The sequence below is a fragment of the Macaca fascicularis genome, chromosome 6 (genome assembly GCF_037993035.2).
Source record: "Macaca fascicularis isolate 582-1 chromosome 6, T2T-MFA8v1.1".
Taxonomy (NCBI): Eukaryota; Metazoa; Chordata; class Mammalia; order Primates; family Cercopithecidae; genus Macaca; species Macaca fascicularis.
Window position 1 is genome coordinate 185953863 of NC_088380.1, and position 27275 is coordinate 185981137.

General features: G+C 41.3%; 1 protein-coding gene across 2 annotated transcripts in view; it reads right to left on the minus strand.

Moving 5' to 3' along the window:
• Positions 1 to 19033: 19033 nt before the first annotated feature.
• Positions 19034 to 27275, minus strand: part of ADAMTS2 (ADAM metallopeptidase with thrombospondin type 1 motif 2) — a 235399-nt gene continuing 227157 nt past the window's right edge. For both annotated transcript variants that reach the window (XM_045394647.3, XM_073994972.1), the window contains one exon: positions 19034 to 22507. In XM_045394647.3, the coding sequence (XP_045250582.2) occupies positions 22050 to 22507 (458 nt within the window). In that variant the 3' untranslated portion in view covers positions 19034 to 22049. The remainder of the gene's footprint in view (positions 22508 to 27275) is intronic.

Below are 27275 nucleotides of genomic sequence, written 5' to 3' on the forward strand. Positions count from 1 at the left end.
GGCAGTAGGTGTTAAGTAGGCATGTGCTGGTAAAAAACTAAAGTGCTTTGAAGAAGCGATAGCAGCATCATGGTCTGACAAGGCTGTAGATGAGGACTTCTAGAAAAGTGAGGTAAATGTTATTGGAAAACTGGAGGAAGGAAGAACTTCTGTAGTGGCAGACTGAAAGTAAAACATGTGCCTAATATGATCTCACTAGAGAGATTTCCTGGCTGAGTGTTGCAGGTGCCATCTGGCTTCTTGATTATAGTAACATGACGAGAGATTAAAAACTATAGGAAAGACCATCAAGCAAAAAGGATCCAGGGCTTGATGGTTTTGGAAGTAGTCTCATCAAGAGAACAGGATTTGCTAAAATTAAGAAGTCACTTCTCAGCAAAGATCAAATGTAGAGAACTCCTTGGAAAACACCCTCCAATGATGAAGCTCATTATAGTGTTTAATGAAAATTAATAAAAAGTTGACAAGGGTGTGGAAAAATTGGAACCTTCACACACTGCTGGTGGGAGTATAAAATGGTGCAGCCTCTTTGGAAAACAGACTGGAATTTACTTCGAAGATTAAATATAGTTACCATGTGACTTAGCAATTCCACTCCTAAATTTATACCCAAGAGAAATGAAAACAAACATTGATATATGTACATGAATGTTCATAGCAGCATTATTGGTAATAGAAAGTGGAGACAACCCAATGTCCATCAACCAATGAATAAGTAGGCAAAATGTGGCACATTTGTATAATGAAACGTTGTTTGTCAATAAAAAGAAAACACTGATAAATTCGACAACATGGATCAACCTTGAAAACGTGCTGAGTGAAGGAAGCCAGTAACAAAGGACCACATATCGGATGGTTCCATTTATATGTGGTTTTTCCGAATCAGCAAATCCGTAGAGATAGAAAGTAGATGATTGATCTCCAAGGGCTTTAGAGGGTTGGAGAAAATGTGGGGTGACTGATAATGGATGTGGAGTTGCTTTTTGGAATAATGAAAATTTTCTAAAATCATTCTAATTATTGCGCAACTCCGAATATACTACAAGGTTTTGGATTGTACACTTTATATGGGTGGATTACATGGTATGTGAATTCTATCTCAGTTGAGTTTGTTGTAAACAACCTATTGCAAATGCTTATCTGTTAATGCCAATCTGTAATAAAATTTTATGTGGTTCATCTTTGGAAATGTTCTTTCACACTGATAGCATTGTCGGATGCTGATATCTGTCCATAAGCATATTATTTCAATTGGGCATATCTAGTGCTTAGAAGTCATTTATAGAATTTCGTTAGATTCTTTGGATGTTTGCCTTTCGGCACACTGTTACATTGCAGATTAATCAGAAGAGTTGGGTGGATCCTCCTCAGTTGTACTGTTAAGTGAATTTTGAAATATGTATATTTCTTTTGCATTTGCATTATGATCTAAAAAATGCTGCTGGAATTGGAGTTTGTGCTCAGAATCCATATGTGTGGAAAATATTTGTGAGAAAGGAGATATCACTTCTTATTTTAAACTTGGACAGCATGTCAAATATATAAAGCATTTCACAGTACTTGTGATTCAAATATTAGTTGTCATTGAAGTGACTTTGCAGCAGAGTAAGCTTTGCATATAAGCTCTGATTTCCCTTGAAATTTCAGGTGGAATTCATTAAGAAACATCAAGTTTGCAGCAAAAGCTAGTTTCTAAAGGCATCCCATGTTTAATAATAGTGTTTGAACAAAGTTCTTCTCATTCAGAAAAATTTCACCCTCAGCCCTGAGCTTAAAAAATTGCAAACTTTATTACTGCTAAGTCATTGAACTGCTGTGTGGCAGAGCTAGTCAGAATATTTGACTTCTATTTCTGGAAAAAAAAAAGTCACAGAGCTAACAATAGTTAAGTCCATAAGAGCAAATGAAGTTCACTTTTGACATTACTTGTTCAATAAGACAGACTTATTTCCTGCATACTACCTGCTGATGAATAACTGCAGGTTTTAAACACCTTAAACTTTTGCAAGCTTTGTAAACTTGTCTAACCAAGCCTTGGAAAAAGTTCTTTAGGCCAGGCACAGTGGCTCATGCCTGTAATCCCAGCACTTTGGGAGGCCAAGGCGGGTGGATCACTTGAGGTCAGGAGTTCAAGACCAGCCTGGCCAACATGGCAAAACCCCGTCTCTACTAAAAATACAAAAATTAGTTGGGCATGGTGGCATGTGCCTGTAATCCCAGCTACTCAGGTGGCTGAGGCATGAGAATCCCTGAAACCCAGGAGGCGGATGTTGCAGTGAGCCGAGATCATGCCACTGCACTCCGGCCTGGGCGACAAGACTGTGTCTCAAAAAAAAAAAAGTTTTTTACATATTTTTACTACCAGCAGTTGGAACACATTTTTACAGATTTCACTTCGGGTTTACCAAATTAGTATTTTCTTTGAAAATATTCTTGCTTGTAGTTGGTTCCACACAATCTATTTGTAGAGGCCAATTACTAAGTGATTTCAAATGATATTAACTCATCAAATCAACAAGAACTGAGCAGTATCACTAACATCATTGACGCATCAAGAGCCAAGGAAAACCACTTAAAATCATTTGCCATGTTATTTGACTATTGACATCGCTTGCTGTGTCCTCAACTCTTCAAATGACTAATGTCACTGGTCTGAAAGTGCCTTCAGATAGAAAGTCAGGAGTATTGAGGGCTCACTTTTGTTTCCCTTCACTTGGGGACTAGAGTTCTGTATTGCACGTTGTCCATTATCTGGAAAAAAAATATTTTTTTCTAGATGTAGGGTTTCTTTCTCTTGGATAGGCTAGTCTAGTAACAGTTTCTCAATCATGGGTGGTAGTGTACATATGCAGAAATAATCCTTAAATTACAATTTTGATAAATGCTATTAAGGAAAACTACAGACTATGATAAGAGCGTTCAATAGAGATGTATCTACCCCAGAGCATGGTGTGAGGTCAGAGTGTGCTTTTGTGAGTAAGTAGCATCAGGCGGAGACCTTGGGGCAGTTGAGAAACAGGACTTGTTGCAGGCAGACAGAAGAGCACATGAGAAGGTGCTGTTCCTTTTTTCCCATCCTTTTTCACCTTTGCATTCCAGTTCCTACAGACCTATCTTCAGGCTCACGGATTCTTTCTTTGGCTCTGTCTAGTCTACTGATGAGCCCACCAAAGGCATTCTTCTTTGTTAGCATTTTTCATTTCCAGGATTTTCTTTTCTTTTTTAGAGCTTCCATTTCTCTTTTTATATTACCCATCAATTCTTGCATGTTGTCTATGTATTTGATTACAGCCCTTAATATATTATTGTTATTTTAACTTCTCCATCTGATAACTCCAAAATCTGTGTCATATCTGAGTCTGATTCAGATGCTTGCTTTATCTCTTCAGACTGTATTTTTTTCTTGCCTTTTAGCATGTTGTGTAATTTTTTGTTGAAAGCTGAGCATGCTGTATCTGGTAATAGGAACTGAGGTAATCAGACTTTTACTGCGAGCTTTCGTGTGAATCTCTAGGAGCTAGGCTGTGCTCAATGTCTGCTGTAGCTACAGGTGCCATAGGCATCAGTTCCCTCTTGTTTCCGTGTGTGTGTGTGTGTGTGTGTGTGTGTGTGTGTATTTTGTTTTGTTTGATTTATTGCTTCCCTGTTGTCTTTGGGATCCCTAAGAATTCCTTCTTAAGTGGAGTATGTTTAAGAAGAATTGCTTCTTAAGTAGAGTATGTTTAAGAAGTATTCCTTCTTAAGTAGAGTATGTTGAGAAGAATTCCTTCTTAAGTAGAGTATGCTTAAGAAGAATTACTTCTTAAAGGGAGTCCTGCACCTCTCTTAGTTGCAATCCACTGTCATTCTTCTGGAGTCCTATTGATATAATAGTACAGTGTTGAGGAGAGGAGGTATATAATAATCTATCATCTTATGATTAAATCTCAGGTTTTTCATGGGTTTCGGTCCCTGGGCTGTGATCTTCAGAGGCATTTCTTAGCTTTTTTTCCATTCCTAGGTGACAGGGTGGAGTTGTCTAATTGCCTTTCTCCCAGGTCAGAAAAGTTTCTAGTAAAATATTGCCCTTGAGGGCAAGCCTTTGTTTCAGAGAACACTCTGGGCATATTTCAAAATGGTAACTTTCCCCAGGCATATTTCAAATGGTTACTTTTCTCCTACCCCTGCCAGAAGCACAAAGGGATTTTTCTTTGATTTCACTGCGAGAACCTGGTGGGGTTCCTGGAGGTAAACCCCATAAAACTGTGGCCCCAGTCTTACTCTTAAGCCAGTCCATGATCTGCCTCCCACAATGTGTCAGTCATCGTGTAAGTGTTCCTACCAGTTACTGGCTCCAGAAGCTTCTGCTCTTGGTAAGCTGATCTTGCCTGTGATTCTCTGTATCCACCTACTTCTCCAGTTTTCAGGGTGGCAATGTGTCCTGTGACCTCAACTATCTGATCGATCTAGGAGGAATCACTGGTTTTCCGTTTGTTTACCTTTTTGCTTGTTGTGAGGATGTGAGTGATGACTTCCAAGCTCTCTACATGTTTCTAAGCTGGAGCTGGAAGTCTCTCTCCTTAGCTGAGGGTTTGGAAGTGGTCAAGGGGGATATCTGATCAGTCTGCACTCCTTTCCATCAACTTCTCCTTGTAAATGGCTTAAATGCTCTGCTGTTAGACACAGCTGACATCATCTAGCTTGGGCTTTTGCTGATAATGTCTGGGTAAATGTGGCAGACAGAGATCATCCCAAAGCAATGTGTGGGAGGAGGAAATGTATAAGCCATAAACTTCTCCAACGCCATCTTCTCATTGCAGTGTCTGGCTGCTCCAGACCTGAGCTTTGTAAAAAACAAAACAAAAAGACACAACACACACACACACACACACACACACACACACACACACACACATACACACACACCCCAAAATATTTTGCCATGGGCCAACTTGCACCAGTTCAAATCTGCTTTCTCAGGCATTCTCATAGTATTTATGTTGATTCATCATATCAATAATCCCACCTCATTTGGGAGGTTCACCAGAGTTGTTATGGGGAGAAAGAAACTCATGCTATTTCACCATCTTGTATGGAAACCAATAGGTTCAAAATTAAACCTTCCTTGATTTCTGGGAATAAACCTAACTTAGTGCAGCACTTCACCTTTTTATCCACAAATGGATATAGTCTACTGATATTGGGGTTAGGAATTTTGCATCCATGCAATTTTTTTGTGTTTTCCCTTCTGGTCCTTATCTAATTTTGCCATTAGAGTTATGACATCATGGAATAAACTGAGAAGTGCTTCCTTTCCCCATTATTATCTAGAAGAGTTTGTATAACAGAATTATCTACTTCATGAATGGTAACATTTGTCTACTCACATTCTGAGCCTGGTATTTTCTTTGTGGAAATATTTTAAATTTCAAATTTGATTCTTTTTATGATTACAATGGTATCAGATTTTCTATTTCTTCTTGTGTAAATTTTATTTTTCTAAGAATTTGTTCATTTTCCATTTTTTGGCATGAACTTGTTTATATTATTTTTTTTCATTAACCTTCTAACTTCTATTCCATGAATTTGTTTATATTATTTTTTCATTAACCTTCTAATTTCTACTTCTTCAATAGTTAAATTCTGTTCCTTATTTCTAAAGTTTTTGTGTATGCATCTGTCTTTTATTCTTCATCAAAATTACCAGAAGTTTGTAAATACTAAGTCAACTTTTGGCTTTGTTAATCCTTTCTTTATAAGTTTTTTTAAATAATTACATTACATGCTTAATGAACTTAGCTTTTTATTTCCTTCTAATTTCTTTGGTTTTGTTATATTATATAGCTCATTAATTAATTTTCAAACTTTTTATCTAATTTTTGTATCAAGACTATAAGTACTTCTAAGCACTTCCCTGACTAAATTTCATACCATTTTATTTTTTCAGTCAGCTTTCTCAGATTGAATCACAAGTTTTGCTATATGATATTTAGTTAGGAGTATTTTCTATTTTGTTTTGGTCACATTAAAAACTTTAGTGATATGCTTATTTGTTCAGGGTGTGCATATAGGCATTTAATATGATGAATATAATTTCTCTCAAATTTTATTTCATTACAATTACAGAAAGATGAAGTATGAATATAACAACATTTCCCTAATTACTTGTGAGCACACTTTCAATGATCAATGTGATATCACGTCAGTGTGAAACTCTTTAATTTTTCCTATGTTTTACTTGCTTTGCTTATATTTGTTGAAATATCATTTTACACCTGCATATAACAAAAGTTTGGGAAAAATTGGGCAGGGTTTTTGTTGTTTTCCATTTCATTTTTCTTTAATACACTTCTATTTATTTTTATTTCACAATTTTTAATTGGTATGTAATAATTGTACATATTTTGGGGCTACATGTGGTATTTTGATACTGTATATAATGTGCAATGATCAAATCAGGGAAATTAGGATATCCATCACCTCAAACACTTTTCTTTGTGTTGGAAAGATTACAATTCTTCTCTTCCTATTTTGAAACGTACAACACATTATTGTTAACAATAATTTTCCTGCTGTACTATTTGAATACTAGAATTTATTCCTTCTATTTAACTGTAGTTTTGTGCCCTTAACCAGCTTCTCTTCATCTTCTCCTACTCACTTCCCTTCCCAGCATCTGATAACCACCATTCTAATCTATACTTCCATGAGATCCACTTTTTTAGTTCCCACATATGAGTGAGAATGTGATATTTGTCTTTCTGTGCCTGGCTTATTTTACTTAAGATAATGACCTCCAGTTCCATACATGTTGCTGGAAATGATAAAATTTTGTTCTTTTTTATGACTGAATAATATCCCATTGTGTATATGTACCACATTTTCTTTAGCTGTTCATCCATTAGGTTAGGTTGATTCCATATCTTGGCTATTATGAATAGTGTTGCAATAAACATGGGCATGCTGATATCTCTTCCCTATAGAGATTTCCTTTCTTTTGGATACATATCAGCAGTGGGATTGCTGGATCATGTGGTAGTTCTATTTTTAGTTTTTTGAGGAACCTCCATACCGTTTTCCATAGTGGCTGTACTACTTTACATTCCTACCAACAGTATACGAGCATTTCCCTCTTTCTGCATCTTCAATAGAAATTTTTTTCTGTCTTCCTGATAATGATTATTCTAACTGGAATGAGATGATATTTCATGTGCTTTTGATTTGCATTTCCCTGATGATTAGTGATGTTGAACATTTTTTCAAATACCTGTTGGCCATTTGTATGTCTTCTTTTGAGAAATTTCTATTCAGGTCTTTCGTCCATTTTTAAAATTTAATTTAATTTAATTTGTCCCTCTTCTTCTTTGTGGTGGTATTTTTCCATGATTAAATCAGATTATTTGTTTCTTTTTTCTCTATTGAGTTGTTTGAATTTTTTTATTATTGTTGTTATTAATCCTTTGTCTGATGGATAGTTTGCAAATATTTTCTCCCATTCTGTAAGTCTCTTCACTTTATTAATTATTTCCTTTGCTGTGCAGAAGTTTTTTAGATTGATGTAATCCCATTTTTGTTTTGGTTGCCTATATTTATTTTTTATTTCTTATGTATTTAGTTTTTGAGACAGAGTCTCACTCTGTCACCCAGGCTGGAGTGCAGTGGGGCAATCTTGGCTCACTGCCACCTCTCCCTCCTTCAAGTGACTCTCTTTCCTCAACCTGCCAGTAGCTAGGATTACAGGCACCCACCACAACGTCTGGCTAATTTTTGTATTTTTAGTAGAGAGAGGGTTTCACCATGTTAGCCTGGCCGGTCTCAAAACCTGACCTCAAATGATCCACCTGCCTTGGCCTCCCAAAATGCTGGGATTCCAGGCGTGAGCCACCATGCCCAACCAGTTGCCTATGATTTTGAAGTCTTACCCAAAAAATCTTTGCCCAGACCAATGTCCTATAATGCTTTCTCAGTGTTTTATTTTAGTTGTTTCATAGTTTTAGGCCTTATGTTTAAATCTTTAATCCATTTTGAGTTGATTTTTGTATATGGTGAAATACGAGGATCTAGTTTTATTCTTCTATGTGTGGATATCTGGTTTTCCCAGCACCATTTATTAAGGAGACTGTCCTTTCCACAGTGTGTGTTCTTGGCTTCTTTATTGAGAAGCAGTTGGCTGTAGGCATGTGAATTTATTTCTGGGTTCTCTATTCTATTCCACTGGTCTGTATATCTGTTTTTATGTCAGTACCATGCCAGTACCATGCTGTTTTGTTTACTATTGCTTTGTAGTATAATTTGAAATCAGCTACTGTGATTCTTTGTTATTCTTGCTCAGGATTGTCTTAGCTATTTAGGATCTTTTGTGGTTCCATATAAATTTTAGAATTGCTTTTTCTGTTTCTGTGGAGAATGTACTTGGTATTTTGATAAGGATTACATCTGCGGTTGCTTTGGGTAGTATAGACATTTTAACAATGTTAATTCTTCCAATCTATGAGCATGAAATATCTTTCCATTTTTTTGTGTGTCCTCCTCAGTTTCTTTCATCAGTGTTTTATAGTTTTTCTTGTAGAGATCTGTCACTTGTTTGGTTAAATTTATTCCTAGATATTTTAGTTTCTGTAGCCATTGTAAGTGGGACTGCTTTCTTGATTTTTTTTTTTTTCAGATTGATTGCTATAGCATAGATAAACACTACTGATGTTTGCATGTTGATTTTGTACCCTGCAACTTTACTGTAAGTTCTTACGTAAGTTCTAAAGTTTTTTGGTGGAGTCTTCAGGTTTTTTTACATATAAAATCACGTCATCTGCAAACAAGTAATTTGACTCCTTCCTTTCTAATTTGGATGCCCTGTATTTCTTTCTCTTGCCTAATTGCTCTGGCTATAATTTCCAGTACTATATTCAATACAAATGGTGAAAGTGGGCATCCTTGTCTTATTCCATATCTTAGTGGGAAGGATTTCAGTTTTTCCCCTGTGTGGCTTAAAACATCCTATAGATATAACAAATTATTTTAAATAGTTATTTTAAACCAACCTATCTCTGATCATACAAAAAGGAAAGAAAGAAAAACCCTGTACACATTAACTCTTTTCCCCCATTTTGAAGTTTTGATGTCACAATTTGCATTTTATGTTGCCTATCTTTTAACAAATTGTAGTTATTATTTTAAATAGTTTTGTCTTTTAGTCTTCTTAGTAAATATATAAGTAGTTTACATATCACGATTATTACATTAGTATAACAATCATATTAGTGTCCTTTTCTTTTGGTTTGAAGAATCCCTTTAGCATTTTTTTATAGGTCCAATCTAGTAGCAATCAATTGCCCCAGCTTTTGTTTGTCTGGGAAAGTCTTTATTCCTCCTTCATTTCTGAAAGATAGCTTTTCTGGGTATGGTATTCTTGTTTGGCAGATTTTTTTTCCCTCTTCAGAGGAAATACATCTTCCTACTCCATCCTGGCCTGTAAAGTTTCTACTGAGAAGTCTTCTACCAGGAATATTTGATCTCTCTTATATGTTATTTGCTTCTTTTCTCTAGCTACTTTTAGAATCCCCTCTCTATGTTGGACCTTTGAGAGTCTGATTATATGTCTTGGAGTATTCTTATTTGGGTTGAATCTGATTGCTGACCTTTGGTCTTCATGTACTTGAATATTTATATATTTCTCCAGGTTTGGGAAGTTTTCTATTATTATTTCTTTAAATCAGCTTTCTACCTATTTTTCTTCCTCAGTTCCCTCTTTAAGTCCAATAATCTGAATATTTGCTGGTTTGATGTTGCCTTATAGATCCCCTAAGCTTGCTTTATTCCTTTTCATTATGTTTTCTTTCTCTCTCCTATGTATTTTCAAATAGTCTATCTTTGAGCTCACTGATTCTTTCCTATGTTTGATTAATTCTGCTGTTGATGTTCGCTATTGAAATTTTCATAGTATTTTTCAACTCCAGGATTTCACTTTTTTTTTTTTTTTTTTTTTTTGAGACAGTGTCTTGCTCTGTTGCCCAGGCTGGAGTCCAATGGCGCAATCTTGGTTCACTGCAACCTCTGCCTTCTGGGTTGAAGCAATTCTCCTGCCTCTGCCACCTGAATAGCTGGCATTATAGGCATGTGCCACCATGACCAGCTAATTTTTGTATATTTAGTAGATACAGGGTTTCACCATGTTATCCAGGCTGGTCTCAAACTCCTGACCTCAAGTGATCCACCAGCCTCAGCCTTCCAAAGTGCTGGGATTTCAGGCGTGAGCCACCACGCCTGACCGATTTCGCATTAAAAAAAATTTGTTTTAATCTTTCTGTTACATTTTCTGGTACATTTCTGAATTAATCCTATGTGTTTTCATGAAGTTTGTTGAGCTATTTAGAACAGCTATTTGGAATTCTTTTTTTGTTTTGTTTTGTTTTTGAGACAGAGTCTCGCCTCTGTCACCTAGGCTGGAGGGCATGGGCTATCTTGGCTCACTGCAGCCCCTGCCTCCTGGGTTCAAGTGATGCTCCTGCCTCAGCCTCCCGAGTAGCTGGGACTACAGGTGTGTGCCATCACGCCCGGCCAATTTTTGTATTTTTAGTAGAGATGGGATTTCACCATGTTGGCCAGGATGGTCTCGATCTCCTGACCTTGTGATCCGCCCACCTCAGCCTCCCAAAGTGCTGGGATTACAGGTGTGAGCCACTGCGCCCAGCCTGGAATTCTTTATCTGAGACATTATACATCTTCATCACTTTAGGGTCTGCCTCTGGCACCTTGTTTTCTCTGGTTAGGTCATATTTCCTTGAATGTTTTTGAGCTTGTGGATGTGCAACAATGTCTTGCATTTAGGGACTAAATATTTATTTTAGTCTTCACAGTCTGGCCTCATTTGTGCCTGCCTTTCTGCAGAGGGCCTTCCAGGGATTCTGAGCCCACTGACTATTGAGTTCCCTGAGCCTGTGACCACTGTAGCCATCTCAGCACTGGAGGATGCTCTACGCCTGGACTTGCTGTGAGTCTCATGAGGACTTTGAGGTTAATGAAGTTTTGTGTCCCAGGTGGACCTGGGGCAGACCCAAGGAACGGATGTACTGGGACTGTGTGGGAATGCTAGCCAGGGACCTGAGTCTAGAAGACTGTACTGTAGGCTCAGATGGGTGTGCCTCCTAGCAGGTCGTTGCATAGGTGGAATGGGTTCCTTACTGCAACAAGAGGAGCTGGAGTTGAGACTGGGTCCCCTTGGAATCTGCTGTGGGACAGAGGCTGGAGAGCCCCTTATGTTGACCCAGATAGGTAAGCATCTCTCAGCAGATCTCAGTACAGATGGAATAGTTCTCTGATTGCAGTGGGAGGGGCTGGAGCTGAGACTGGTTCCCCTCAGGATCTGTTGTGGGATAAGGTTGGCAAGCCTGTCAGGTCAGGGAAGCTCAGACTCCTGGGATTGAGGTATGAGTGAGTCTCCCTCTGGGTCCTTGTGTGAGCAGCTCAGAGCTAGGACCTACATGGGAATGGTGAGGACTGGAGCTGAGCCACAAGGCAACTTTGAGGTTTACTTCTAAGATGGATATGAGCAGGTAGATGCCTTTCCACCAAGGCACTAGTGTACACAATTCCTTCTGGATCCTTTAACAGATGGTTTTGGTTGCAGGTTCAAAGTCAAACAGTGTGGTAGCCAAAGCCCCTTGGGGGACTGGGCCATTTCTGGGCTGGAACCCAGGAACAAGATTGGTGGAACAGCCAACTGGTGTTAGTCGTCACTCTCAAAATAATCCTCCAAGATCTTGGGCTCCACCAAGATTTCACAAACTCCTATCTGAATCCTGAGGCAGAGAGACTTTGGATTGTGGATAGGTGCAGAATTCTTGTTGTTGTGGGGAATTTGAGCAGGTTACCTTCTATTCTGCCATCTTGGTGACCAGAATTTTCTAATTTTCAATTTTTTTGACCTATGATTATTTAGAGGTATGATTTTTAAATTTCAAATATATATTTTTAGCTAAATGTTTAAATATTGATTTCTAATATCATTACATGTAGTTAAGTTACAATCATTTCATTATTCTTCTTTAATTGCCCAATATGTTGTAATTTGTCATAAATATTTCATATGTGTTTGAAAAGAATGGGAGTTGTTCAGTTGTTGGAGGCTCAGAGATATATGTGTTTTCCTTAGATCAAACTTGTTTGTTGTATTACTCAAATTATCTATGTATTATTATTTTTTCTGCTGAGCTATCAATTACTGAGAGACATGTTAAACTTTTTCCCTAGGATGGAGGTTTTGTCAATCTCTCCTTGAGGTTATGACAACTTTTAATATATTAACCAGGTTAATTGAACTTTGACATCTTTATAATATTTATTTGATGACCCTTGTCTATCCAGTAATGTTTTTTTGCCTGAAAATCAAAAGCCCTATATATACAGAATTATGGTGATATACATTAGAAACACTGTAGTTTAAATTGCTTTAGAAATAAAGAAGAAACTGCCACATTTGGGAACTTTGCTAGGAATTTAAATGCCTATTCTCTTTCACCACTAAAACTTTGTGTTACAGGTTTGTCACACATTATTGGAAATGGCACTTAGTTTAATTCCAATTGTTAGAAATAGACAATTTTATATTAAAAGTTGAAATATAGGTTCCAGAAATTACTGATTTGATAATTCAGGCCAAACATCCTGCTGAAAACAGCTAAAAAAGGCAAAAGGCTGAGCAAGAAAAAAAAAAAAAAAAAAAAAACAACTCTTGAAAGCATCAAATAGCTGAAAGGTGAGTTGGAAATTCTCAGCCAACATCAGGGAGGGGATTGGAATTCAGAGAGGTGAGCCATAGCCACTAGAAAACTTAAACAATCATATGAACCAACTTGACCTGACACCCCCAGAACACTTTAGCCAACAACAGCAGGATATGCACTGTTTTCAAACACATACGAGCCATATACCAGGCCACTTACAAAGTCTCAATCATTTAAAAGGATTGAAATAACACAAAGTATGCTTTTCTGGCCACAATGATATTAAAACAAAAACAGGAATAAAATGGGCCTGGGCACAATGGCTCATGCCTGTAATCCCAGCACTTTGGGAGGCTAAGGTGGGCAAATCACTTGTCAGGCGTTCGAGACCAGCCTGGCAACCCCATCTCTACTAAAAATACAAAAAATTAGCCAAGTGTGGTGGCGCATGCCTGTAATCCCAGCTACTCAGGAAGCTGAGGCAGGAGGATCACTTGAACCTGGGAGGCAGAGGTTGCAATGAGCCGAGATTGCACTACTGCACTCCGGCCTGGGCAACAGAGTGAGACTCTGTCTCAACAACAATAACAAAAAAAAAAAAAAAAAAAAAAAGAAGAAGAAAGAAAGAAATAAAATTGGGACATACCCAAGTATTTTGAAAATTAAAAACAATTTTTAAATAATCCACGAGTAGAAGAGCAAACTAACCCAAAGCAAGAAGAATATATTAAGGATGCAAATGAAAATCAGTGCAGTAGAAAATCAAAAAGCAGGAGAGAAAAATCAGTGAAACAAAAAGTTGCTTCTTGGAAAAGACCAACAAGATTGAAAAACCTTTAGCTAAAGTAAGAAAAAAGGTAAAAAACACAAATGCATAAATAATGAGTGAATATGGGGATGTCATTACTGACCCTACAACAGTTGAAAGGATTATAAGGGAATACCAGGAAAAACTGTATGGCAACAAATTAGACAACTCAGATGCAATGGAAATTTCTAGAAAGACACAAACTACCAAAAGTAATTCAAGAAGAAGAAATATAAAATCTTAATAGACTTATAATAAGCAAAAAAAAATTGAATTCATAATATAAAATCTGGCCACAAAGAAAAGCTTGGGTCAGAGGTGTTCACTGGTGGTCTATCAAACATTTACGACAGAAGTAATATAATTTCTTCACAAACTCTTCCAGTAGAAGGAATAGGAAGGACCACTTCCCAATTTATTCTATGAGGCCAGTGTTACCCTGAAACCAAAGCCAAAGACATCATGGGAAAACTATAGAATATAGGTACAAATGCCCTTAACAAAATATTAGCAAAACAACTTTAGGAACAGAGAAAGAGAATTATATACCATGACCAACTGGGATGTATCTGTGGAATGCAAGGTTGATTTAACATCTGAAAATCAATTAATATAATAGACAATATTAATAGGATAAAGGACAATTTATGTGATTACCTCAGTAGATACAAAAAAAGATATTTGATAAAATCCAATACCCATTCATGATAAAAAAAAAAAAAACCTCTCAATAAATTAGGAATAGAAGGCACCTTCCTCAATGTAATGAAGTGTATCTGTAAGAAGCTTACAGCTAACATCATACTTAATGGTGAAATACTGGATGCTTTTCCCATAAAATGAGGAATAAGGCAAGCAGGTGTGCTCTTGCCATTTCTAGTCAGCATTGTAGGGAAGTTCTAGCCAGTCCAATAATAAAAAAGAAGGCAGTCCAGATCGAAAAAAGATTAAAAAAAAACTGTATTTATTCACAAATATGAAGAAAATACCAGGACGGGCACGTGGTTCATGCCAGTGGTACCAGCACTTTGGGAGGCCAAGGTAGATGGATCGCTTGAGTCCAGGAGTTTGAGACAAACCTGGGCAACATACAAAACCCTGTGTCTACAAAAACAAAACAAAACCAAAATAGCCAGGCATGGTGGCATGCACCTGTAGTCCCAGCTACTTGGGAGGCTAGGGAGGGAGGACTGCTTGTGTCCAGGAGGTTGAGGCTGCAGTAAGCTGTAATCATGCCACTGCATTTCAGCCTAGGCAAGACCTGTCAGAGCGAGACCCTGTCTCAAAAGGAAAAGAAAAGAAAATACTGAGGAATCCATAAAAGAAATACTGAGGAATTTAAAAAGAAATACTGAGGAAATTCTTAAAAAGAAATACTGAGGAATCCATAAAAAAAAAAAAAAAAAAAAAACCCAGCTACTAGAACTAATAAACACGTTGAGTACATTTGAGGACCCAGGATTAAGACACAGAAAGCAACTGTACTTCACTATACTAGCAATGACTAATATGAAAATGAAATTAATAAAACTAGTCCATCAAAGAGAATAAAATGCTTAGGAGTAAACTTAACAAAAATGTGTAAGACGTGTATGTTGAAAACTATAAAACACTGCCTGAGAGACATTAAAGAAAATCTAAATAAATCGAAAGACATTTCATGTTCATAGACTGGAAGACACAATATTGTTACGTATCAGTTGTTCCCTGATTGATCTAATAAATTCAATGTGACTTTTCTCACATTCCAGTAGGCCTTCTTGCAGAATTGACAAGATGACTTAAATACTTATATGGAAGTGCAAAAGACCCCAAAGAGGCCAAACAATTTAGAAAAATAACAAAGTTGAAGGACTTCATACTCCCTGATTTCAAAGCTTACTAAAAGTTACAGTAATCAAGATAGTTGTGACATGAATGCAAGGAAAGATGTAGATCAATGGAACAGAAGTGATTTAAAAATAGTTCTTCATTTGTGATCACTTGATTTTTATCAACATACCAAGGAAATTTTATAGGGAAAAGAGCCTTTTCAACAAATGATGTTTGTTTTCAAAAAATTATGCAACAAAATGACAATCGGATAAAGATGAATTTAGACCTTCATGTCACAACATACATACAAATTAAATCAAAATGGACCGTTGGCCTAAACATAAGAGCTAAAACGATTATGCTTTTAGAAAAACAAGGGAATCTTCATGGCCTTCAGCAATTTCTTGGCAAAAGGGTAGTTTTATCAACACACAGCTATACCATGTTTGCATATCCAGATGCAAAAAGAGCAACGTGTATCCAAACTTCACTTTAGATACAAAAATTAACTCAAAATACAGACAGAAATGTAAAACCTAGGAATATAAAACTTCCAGAACAAAACATAGAAGAAAATCTTTGTGACCTTAGGTTGGGTGAAGATTTCTTGGATACAATATGAAACACAGTCTATAATAGAACAAATTGATAAACTGAACTCTAGTAAAATTAAAAACTTCTGCTCTTAGGAAGACACTGTTAAGAGAATAAAAAAAGAATAAAAATACAAGCCACGAACTGGGAGAAAATATTTGCAAAGCATATTTTTGGTAAATTACTCATAATATGTAAAGAAATCTCCAAACTAAATAAGAAAATTTAAAAAACCTAATAAAAATTTGGCAAGGTTTCACAGATGCCTCACCATATATGCACATATACATGACAAATAAGGGCATGAAAAGACGTGTCCATCAACTGGTAAATAAACAAAGTAAATATATCTGTACAATGGACTACTCCTCAGTAATAAAAGGGAATGAACTATTGATGTACTCAGTAACACGTATGAATCTAAAACATTATGCTGATTGAAAGCAGAGAGTAGATACTTTAATTTCATTTTATGAAACTCAAACGAGTTAGTTTCATTTTATGAAACTCAAACGAGAGACCTGTGGCTGCCTGGGGATAGCAGTGAAGGGAAGAAGATTACAAAGGAGCAGAAAGAAATTTGGGGGGTGATGGATAGGTTCTCTCTTTTTTTTTTTTTTTTGAGACAGAATCTTGCTCTGTTGTCCAGGCTGGAGAGCAGTGGTGTGATCTCAGCTCACTGCTGCAACTTGCACCTCCTGGATTCAAGCAGTTCTCCCTGCCTCAGCCTCCCGACTAGCTAGGATTACAGGCACCCGTCACAACACATGGCTAATTTTTGTATTTTTAGTAGAGATGGGGTTTCACCATGTTGGGCAAGCTGGTCTCGAACTCCTGGCCTCAAGTGATCCACCCGCCTCGGCCTCCCAAAGTGCTGGGATTACAGGCGTGAGCCACCATGCCTGGTCAGTTCTTTATCTTGATTGTGATGATGGTTTCCCACTTAGATACATGTTTCAAAATTTGTCAATGTATATACCCAAATATGTGCAGTTTATTAGATGTCAATTATACCTCAAAACTATTTTTAAAAATTGGGTATGCATTTTATGTATATTTGCTTCTTTAGTTCATTTTTCTATAAATTATTCTTTATTCATCCACAGTAAAATAAAAACAGTACATGGCTTCAAAACTAACAGAAGGTTAAAATGGAATGGGGAAAAAAGCAGCCAATCCAAAGGAAGGAGAGAGAAGTGGAGAAATAACACAGAACGGTCAGGAGGAATGGAGAGCACAGAAGGCAGCCAGAGGGTGCTGGCCGCAGGGATGGCATTAGAGATAATGAACTAAATGGTCCAATCAAAGGATTAAAATGTTGGGCTGTATTAAAACTGATATGTCTACAAAGCTCAAATAGAGCACATAGGATACAGAAAATTTGAAAGTCAAGGAGAAGTTATATCATGCAACCTCTCACTAAAAGAAAGCTGATTTAGCTATACTGGACTAACATTGGGGGAAATTTTCAAGACAAGTTATTTCTGGGAATAAAATCAGTCAATTCATTAAGACAAAAGGATGATGTCACCAAGAAGATAACAATTAGAAATGTGTATGTTCTAAATGTGGTTTCAAATAGTAAAAAGCTTGTTCTTTAAAACAAGGGGAAAAAGGGGCCAGGTGGCTGTGGCTCCCGCCTGTAATCCCAGCACTTTGGGAGGTCAAGGCAGGTGGATCACCTGAGGTCAGGAGTTCAAGACCAGCCTGACGAACATAGCAAAACCCTGTCTCTACTAAAAATACAAAAATTAGCTAGGCATCGTTGTGGGCGCCTGTAATCCCAGCTACACTGGAGGCTGAGGCACAAGAATCCCTTGACCCAGGAGGCAGAGGTTGCAGTGAGCTGAGACCGTGCCAGGCACTCCAGCCTGGGCAACAGAGCCAGACTCGGTCTCAAAAATAAATAAATAAATAAATAAATATAAAAGAAGGGTAAAAATGGACAAAACTGCAATTGAAATGGGAGAAATAGTAAAATCCACGATCAGTGGAATCTACTGAAACAACCTTCTGGCTGGGTGCGGTGGCTCATGCCTGTAATCCCAGCCCTTTGGGAGGCCAAGGAGGGCTGATCACCGGAGGTCAGGAGTTCAAGACCAGCCTGGCCAATGTGGCAAAACCCCATCTCTACTAAAAATACAAAAATTAGCTGAGCGTGGTGGCACGTGCCTGTAATCCAAGCTACTCAGGAGGCTGAGGCAGGAGAATTGCTTGAACTCAGGAGGTGGAGGTTGCAGTGAGCCAAGATGGCGCTATTGCGCTCCAGCCTGGGTGACAAGAGCGAAACTCCCTCCAGAAAAACAAACAACAACAACAACAAAGCAAACAAACAAAAAAACCTAACTTTCTATCAAACTGGTAGAACAAGGAGACAACAAAATCAAGATACAAAGTATTTCAATAACAAATCAACACATTTGACATCATGGGCATGTATAGATAATATCCCCAACAACCGCCAATTCCCTGTTCTTTTGGAATGCATGGGAATACTTACAAAAATTGGGACAGAAGAAATCTCCTCTGCCCTGCTACCCCTGCTTCTCCCTCTACCTGCTGATAGCAACAAAGGCCGGAGATAAGGGAGTTTTCTTTAGAAGTGGAACACGAAGTATAAGTTGGGTGACCAAATTTAACAAATAACAACACAGGATTCTCAGTTAAATTTGCATTTCAGAGAGACAAAAAATAATTTCTTAGAATAAATATGTCCCATTTTCATGCTAAAAAAAAGTGTGTGTGTTGTTTCTCTGAAATTCAAATTTAACTGTGCATCTAGTATTTCTTCTGGAAACCCTAATCACAGGAGAGAAGGGATTGTCATCAGGGAGGAGATGTCTGGAGACTCTTCATCTCTTCCCTGAACTGAAGGTTTGGTTGCGGCCCTTGGCTCAGTCATGTGACGTGGAGAGCCGATCCATGGGGAGCTAGGAGAGGGGACCTTTCTTCCGGGTGCCTTCTGCCCTTTGCATGGTTCTCCCTTCAGCAGCCATGGCTCAGTGCTCCCCAGCGCCCTGACCTCTCAGCCTTGTGAAGGCAGCACATCCTTCCATTCCACCCACGTTCCAGCCAGGCACGGGCACAAGTGTAATCAAGACAACAACAAACGCAGGCATGATTTGCAAAAACACAGACATTTTAACTTTAATAAGTTATAAAAGTAAGGAGTCAAATTTTACATTACAGAACAAAAATGTATTGATTGCTGTATCGGTAAGCCAGAATTTTGTGATTTGAGTTCAGCACCTTGATTCAGTATGGCGGCTACCTGTCATACAGGAGGGAGGAGGAATGTAGTGCTTCATCTGCTAAGATGTTGCTATTGAGCACCATTTATATACTCAAAACAAACAGAAAAACCTTAAAATACAAACGAAAGGCTTATACATGAAATTCCATGGGTTTTCCAAAAGGAGTAAATCAGAGAACTGGGTCCCACAAACCTAACACGAGTCTGCCCACTAATGAGAAGTGTGTCAGGGACACTGTTGCAGATTTTCTAGTGCAGCGGAAGGTCTGAGTCTCATCATGCGGTTAGAAACTCAGCTGGAAGACATCTGTCTGCCTCCTCTGGGCGCCAGGAGCCTCTCAGATGCAGAAGCTGGCTTGCGAAGATCAAGACTGTCACTGAGCCGGTTCTCCAAGTGGTCCCCAGCTCAGAGGAGACTTGCATCGTTTCTCAGAGCCCGGTCAACGTTGCCATTCCTTGGACAGAGAGACTTCTGAGGACCATCCGGCTCTAGAGGACTCTTTTGATACATGGCTCAAGGATTGAGGATGGCATAGAGGGTCATGGCCGTCAGTCCCAGAGGGCACCTTGCTCCCTTCAGCAGAAGACAGATGCCCAGGGAATGCCCCAGCTGGGCCTCTTCCCAAAGGCTTCCAGCCTCAAGCCAGGAAGCCCTGATCTGCTGAGATCTGGGAATGGAGTGTTCCCATCCAGAGGCCCCTAAGCTGGGTAAACCGAGTCACACTGTCTGCCTAGTGTTAGTCCTGAATTTCCTCCATATCCTAGGACAGACCCAAGTAAGAACCGCCCAGTTCTTCAGCCTGTGAATAGCACCAACTGTCCTGGGTTCAACCAACAATGGAAAGCCTCGGGCTCCATTTCCTAATTACAGAGGCAGGATTGCACACATGCCCTAAACCACATCTTCTTAAGGAAGGGGTACTATGCGAGATACTCACAAAGGTTTTCTCCAGTTTGGTTCTCCAGGAGACACAGGGACAGTGCGCAGCATGTGTGGGATGCAGTGACGGAGGGCGGGAGGCTAGCCATCGAGGTGGAGACTGAAGCATCAGCCCAGATTCTGTCCTTGCTGGTTCCTACATCGTCATTTTGTCCCTTGGATCATACACACAGACCCACCCAGACATGTGCAGCCTCAGACAAACATATTTAGCACCTCAAAACTCAGTAGAAGGTAGGCACTATGCTATTATCCTGAGCCTCATCCATATAATGGGGAAATAAACAAGAACAAATTCTCGAAGAATGAGGATTGGTGAGAGTACACAGCCTCTAGAAGTTTCTTAAACAGGAAAAGCTTAAGAATTATGTCAGGCTAAGCCCAGCTAAGGAGCTAATGTGCCCCTGGGTCTTGTCATCCTGGAAAGTTTAAGCTTCACTTTCATAAAATACCAATGCGGTGAGAGGTAAAACCGATCCACTCTTCTCCCATCCGCCCCCACTCCCTTCCTACTATTTCTCTCTTACTTGCATCTTGCTCACAAAGCACCATGCTCTGGAAAACAGGAGCTATGAAAGTTTTCAAGGAGCAAAAGATAATGTAGGCTCTCCCCATCTCCCACCCTATGCCCCCATCAGAGGCCACATTTTGTGGTCACTGCTGGGGTCTGGAGCTTCTAAGAGACAGAGGCGAGAGTGGGGCAGGGCTGGACAGGGAAAGCCCATTCCCAGCAAGCAAGCAAAGCCCACAAAGCCCAGGATCCCAGAATCCTTAGGCTTGGCCATAGGGAGATTCCAGGCCCTTGAACTGCTCACTGAACCTTCCCAGTGGAGCACGTGCCTCCCTCATCCTTCTCCGGTACTTGGGGAGGGAAGAGGCTCTCTGGGGAGCCCTGAAGCCAAGGTGGCCAGGGAAGAATGCAGGAGCTCTTCCCCCAGAGCCTGGAAGGCAGCCAGCAAGGCCAGGACTAGTGAACAGGGGAGAGGCCTGGGAGGACACCCCACTGTTTTCTTGGCATGGACCCTGTTTAGACCTATCCTTATGTCCCGTTATAGGATTCTCATTACTTTCGCGGGTGAAGAGGACAGCTGCACAGCTCAGACTCGGTGGAGACATTCAGATGCAATACAACATGAGCACCAAATAGGTCAGATGGCCTTTAGTTCTTAATTAGCAAGACTGCATCAGGCCAAGCGGAGGCCTCCTTAAAATATTCTGAGTTGACCTTTAAAGACTGAGTTTTTTCATGTGAAAATCTAGACTTCTTCCGACAAAGGACACCGTCTGGCAAGGCCAGGGAGAGCGGAGCAGAGATGAAGAGAGAGACAGATTTCACAGTGGCAGCAACGGCCAGAGCCAACAATCAGCTCCAGGTGAGTGTGGCTGTCAGGGTGGCCATGGTCCCCAGCGGGCCACTACACTCACCCTGGTCACCTGCCTGGCCCTGGAAGACCATTTGAGTTCATCACCTCCACTTCATTGTACTCATCTTGGCAACTGGTCAGTTATGCAGTAAATCACCATTTCTCCTAAGAGTCCCACAGGCTGTGTCTGGGGATCACTAGGGAATGTCATGCATCACCGCCAAGGAAAGGAAGATTCCCAATCACTGCTTAGCAACTTGGGGCCTATTTTGTTTCTCTCAGAGTGATCCCTCTTGCCCTGCCCTCACTGACAGAGGCTGTAGAGCCTCTATATTCCTCTCCACTCCACACCCGACACCACTGCAGGATTTGGTCGCTCCCGGGCTGGGAAGCACGTGTGCTAACCTAGTTACCACATGCTCACGCCTATCTTCCTTACATCATTCCCCCTCTTTGTTTTCTCAAAACCTTTTGGAATCAGGAATTTTGACTTCATCTCCATGACACAGGATTTGCTATCCCATGGAATATCTCTATAAGCAAGAAAAAATGCTAGTGATGCTATCTTTCCATTTTATTAGAACTTTCCGAGCATCTCTTTCTTCCGCATCTCGTCAATGAGCTCTTGGATTCTTTGGTTTCTGGTCTTTTCATATGGGCTTGGTCGTCGAGGGATTAGGTTGGGTGGCTGGACTTCATCTTCTAGGCCATGAATTTTGTAGGGTTCATCTACAGCATTGGTTTCTGGGTGATCCTCTGTGGCATTGGTGCTGGAGGCATTGAGAGGGACATCCAGGGGGGTGCTTGGTGATGGCTGCACCTCCGTGACTACAGTGGGCACTGGGAGGGTGGGCATGAACACATCAATGTCGTTGTGCTTCCCAGGCGGTGGCTGTGTCCTGCCCTCCACGCTGGTGAGGTTGTTGTGCAGGTCACAGGACTTGCAGCACAGCTTGTTGTAACCTGGGATGGAGCAGTAGCGAGACAAGACTTCCATCCTACAGAATATTGACTTGTCGCCTTGGCAGTGGCCCTCTGAAAGAGAAAAGTGGGACAGATAACCAAAGGACAAGATAAGGGGGACTTTGTTCCCCCACAGGGTGCAGCTTGCTGGAGGAGGCATATGGAAGAGCCCAGAGACAGCATAGAGGCAAGTGAGCCCAGGCAGAAAGTCTGTGTGGGTTCAGTGTCAGAGCATTCCCAGAGCAGGCAGCGTCCAGGGACCCCTGCCCTGAAGTGCTGACACACAAGCTGTGAGCAAGGCTTCCCTCTTCCAAGCAGGCCCCAGCTGAACCTGGATGTTTCAGTATCTCTTAAAGTTTGAGAAAGAAATGAGGCCTGTTTGTTCTTACAGAGTGATTCCAAACTCATCTTAAGGAATAGGACATCATCACATCTTCACATTTGACATCCCAGTGGTAACCCCAATGAAATTTTGTGGCAAGGCTTGACTCTACAATAATCTATAAGTAGTAACTATAACAAAATTAAACCTAGAAGAGTCAATTCCTAAGACCCAGTATAGCAAATCCCAGTGCTGCTGTGGCCCTGCCATGCTCCACAACTCCCTTATGTTGCTCCCGTTCTGACCCAAATGCCCCAGATGATCTTTTAACTGAACAAAGCCTAAGGGAAAGTTAAAAATCACCCAAACCTGCATGGGCTCTCTTACACTTGCCTCAACTTACCTGACAGCCTCATGTTCAGCCTCTGCTCCATCCCCCTACGGCACCACCACCTTGCGCATCCAGCCATTTCCCAAAGAAACATGCTGCCCTCACATAGATTAATCCTTCCACCCTGCACATCCTTCTCTTTCCTTTCCACCCAAGAAATTGGTCATCTGTGGTCCAGCTTGCATGGAGAGCCCCCACTCTCCACAGACGCCACCATTATCTCTCACTTTCCACCCAGCCGTCTTCTCTCTGGCCCATCTCGACCTCTGTCTGCAGCTACGTTCATCGCCTCTTCTTTTGCTCACTCTCTCTTTACCCTCTGTCTTCTTCCCAAGTTTTCGCCCCTTCCCTCTCCCCACCTCCTCATTCCACAACACAAAAATTAAGATTATTTTAAAAAATTCACTCAAGAAGAAAGAATAAGTCATGTTACAGGAAATACTCAATCCACTATAAATTCCTAATCACTGACCTCCGTGAGCCCAACACCACCTGTTATGGTCTCTCCTTAGCAGCTCTCTACTCTCCACAGTGATGACTTCAGACCTTTCCCACACTAACGCCTGATGTGCCCTCCTTTTCCCTCACTCTCCTTAGTTGAACTCATCTACTATTGAAAGGAAGGAAGGAGGGAGAGGGTGAAAGGAAGGAGTAACTGAAGGAAGGAAAGGAAGGAAAAAAGGAAAGGGAGGGAGGGACAAAAGGAAGCAAGGGAGGGAGAAAGGGTCAGGCACTGGATGGGAGCCACATCTTACAGTTATCCCATACACCAACATATGGCACCATCTACACCTGAAGCTGTCCAACCCGTTGAAACTACCCACAATAACAGACAAGACCCCCCTCCTCCCATCGAGGGCCAGTGGTTCTGATGTTCTCCTGCTTCTTAATGGCCACTGCTCCAACCTGTAATTTTCCCTTAGAAGCTGGTGACAGACCACCAGCCCCAAACCCCTGAAGCTTCAGACTTGCTACAAGCCAAATCCACTAAGCGCCTGTGGGTCCCAAAAGCCTCTGAGACCCAACCCCTGCAGCGTGAGCTTAGGGCTTCTGCTGCACCCCCCCACCCCCCGTCTCGGTGCATGGTGTTTCAGGAACACAAGCCAAATACCTGGGTGCCCTGTCCTAGAAACTCTCAGATATGCCCTTGTTCCTCCCCCTCTCCCACCTCCACCCTGGCTGAGCAACCTCTTGGCTGCACTATGGGAGGGGTCTGTGTCCATTCTTTACCCATGTCATCTAGCCATCCTACTTCAGTCAGAATGCGGTTTTCTCACTGAAGATGTGACCATGGCACACTCCCCCCACCCCCTGCCCTCACTTGAAGCCCCTAACCTGTCCCCTTCACCTCTCCAGCCTCCCTCTGGCCTTAGACTCCTTGCTCTGCATGGACCTCCTTCTGGCCACAGGGTCTTTGCACATGCAATGCCTCTGTCCTGCCTCCAGCTACCAGCCTTCCTCCTTCAGGGGCAGCGGGAGCACATCTTCCTCAGGCAGGCATCGCCTGACCTCCTTGAGCAGGTCTCTGCAGCACACGGTCTCAGCGGCTGTGCCTTCCCAGATGCAAGATTGCTCACATCTAATTTTCAGATACGTGACTAGTGCCAGACGTTTTCATTATCCTGAAAGCTCCGAAGGGCAGAGCCCCAGAGCCTAAAACAGTGAACCAAATAATGCATAAAGGCATAAAAAAGATAAGATATGAAACAGATCAATGTGAATAACTGAGGAAGTTCAAAACAGGTAAATTTTGAACCTAAAAATAGCAAAGCTCTAGGCAAGAAGAACGCAGAGAGGCCCATGCATCAGAGGGTGCCCAACTTTGGCCCTGAGCTTCTAAGCAGCCAAAATAAGGAGAACACATGACTGGCTGCAGGTCCACCATGAAAAGGGAGTTAAAACCCATCAGCCATCAGGAGAAGTGTGGGTCTCCCTGACACTGAGCCCAAGAACCATGCTCACAATGCCAGGGAGGAAGGGGGAGGGCCTGGTGCCCAGGGGAGATGCCAGAAGTCAAATCGGAAGATCCTGAGATGTGGCTGTCAGGATTTTGCAACTGGCAGAAGGCTTTTCTCAGATAAAACTCTTACACAGATGCCCAATATATTACACAGATAGACTCAGACATGATGGTGTCAGACATGATGGTGCTGTTTGACGGTGGGTGGAGGAGACACAGGGCTCCCGTCCCTGCCCCACCCCATCCTCTTCAGCAGCCTGGGAGGCTGAAGGTGTGAAACACTGAGCCCCACCCTCAGGGGAACACCGGGGGTCCTGGATAAGAGCTGATGGCAGCCTCCCCACCCCCTACCCCACAGGCTTTGACAAAGGAGGGAGCCTGGGCCTGATGGTGCTGGGAGGGACACCCCGGCCGCACACTGTCCCCTCTCCTGTTGCCCGTTTTCCTTCACACAAGTAAGGCTGGTATTACACATTTATCCACATCTCCACTCCCTCACTGTCTTCCCCACCAGGCTGGGATCCCTGAAAAGCAGGAATCACATCAACCTGGTACAGTGGTGGGCCACCTATGGCTAGTGTGCCAAGCCCTCCCTCCACCTGGTTTTGTAAATAAAGTTTTATTGGATCAGGGCCATGCCCATGCATTTCTCTTTTTTTTGAGATGAAGTCTTGCTCTGTCACTGAGGCTGGAGTGCAGTGGCGCGATCTTGGCTCACTGCAACCTCCGCCCCCTGGGTTCAAGAGCCTCCTGAGTAGCTGGGACTACAGGTGTGTGCCACCACGCCCAGCTAATTTTCATATTTTTAGTAGAGACAGCATTTCAGTGTGTTGGCCAGGCTGGTCTCGAACTCCTGACCTTGTGATCCGCCAAGACCTCCCAAAGTGCCGGGATCACAGGTGTAAGCCACTGTGCCCAGCCCATGCATTCCTTATTTGTAGCTGCTTTCCCACTCTAAAGGCAGAGCTGAGTCCCGTGACAGAGACCATGTGGGCTCCAGTGCCCAAAATATTTACTACTTGGCCCTTCACAGAAAAGACTGACAGATCCTGGGTCAAGTGCATGCCTAGGTCAGAGCTAAGCATGAGAAAGTGCTCTGTAAATGTCCGTAATGTGAGGGGCAGCAGCCCCAGGTGGGGTCCCCCTTCCACCTAGTCTACATACTAGACTTTTTAATTTTTTCTTATTTTTATTTTTATCTTTTTGAGACAGAGTCTCACTCTGTCCCCCAGGCTGGAGTGCAGTGGCGCGATCTCAGCTCACTGCAAGCTCCGCCTCCTGGGTTCCCGCCATTCTCCTGCCTCAGCCTCCCTAGGAGCTGGGACTACAGGCGCCGCCACCTCGCTCGGCTAATTTTTTTGTATTTTTGGCAAAGATGGGGTTTCACTGTGTTAGCCAGGATGGTCTCGATCTCCTGACCCTGTGATCCGCCCGCCTCGGCCTCCCAAAGTGCTAGGATTACAGGCGTGAGCCACTGTGCCCGTCCTACATACTGGACCTTCTATGTCTGATTTTCTCCCAACAGTGGGTGGCATTGCTCTTAGTTTTTAAAAATAAAAATACATCAATGAGTAAATACAAAATTGAAATAAAATCCTGGCCAAGAGCTTGACTATGCAAATATCCCACAAAAAATTCAAAATAGCCTAGAAAAATTTCAAAGCAATCACGACCAACTGATCTGAAAGATACCCCAGGGTTTGTGCATTTTTAAGTATTATCACAGACCACAGAGGAGAGTGACGCGCCTGAGACAATGACTGGCGACGCCTCTCTGCCAAGATGATCACTGTGGTTTTATGATACTTGATCTTCAGCCGTTTCCAGCAGCAATTAAGTAGCGAGACCTATTGTCTTCCAGTGAGTGACAGTCAAGCATTGAGAGTAAACACAGTTTTCATAAACTTAAGTCACTGTGGGCTACTGCCACAATCTTGGCTACACCTGAACAGCACCTGTATTATTATTTGCTTAGTCATATCCTTTAAATCAACTCCTTTTTAAACTTAAAATTTGTTTTAGGAGAAGACCTTATACTACCACCACTCATGGAAAACTACTGCAGTGAACAAAGGTAACCCTAAATAGGAATACAAAAAAAAAAAAAGTTTTAAGTCCTTTTAAGTCAATTTCAAAGTCAAACTTTAACTCATCAAATTCTAGAGAG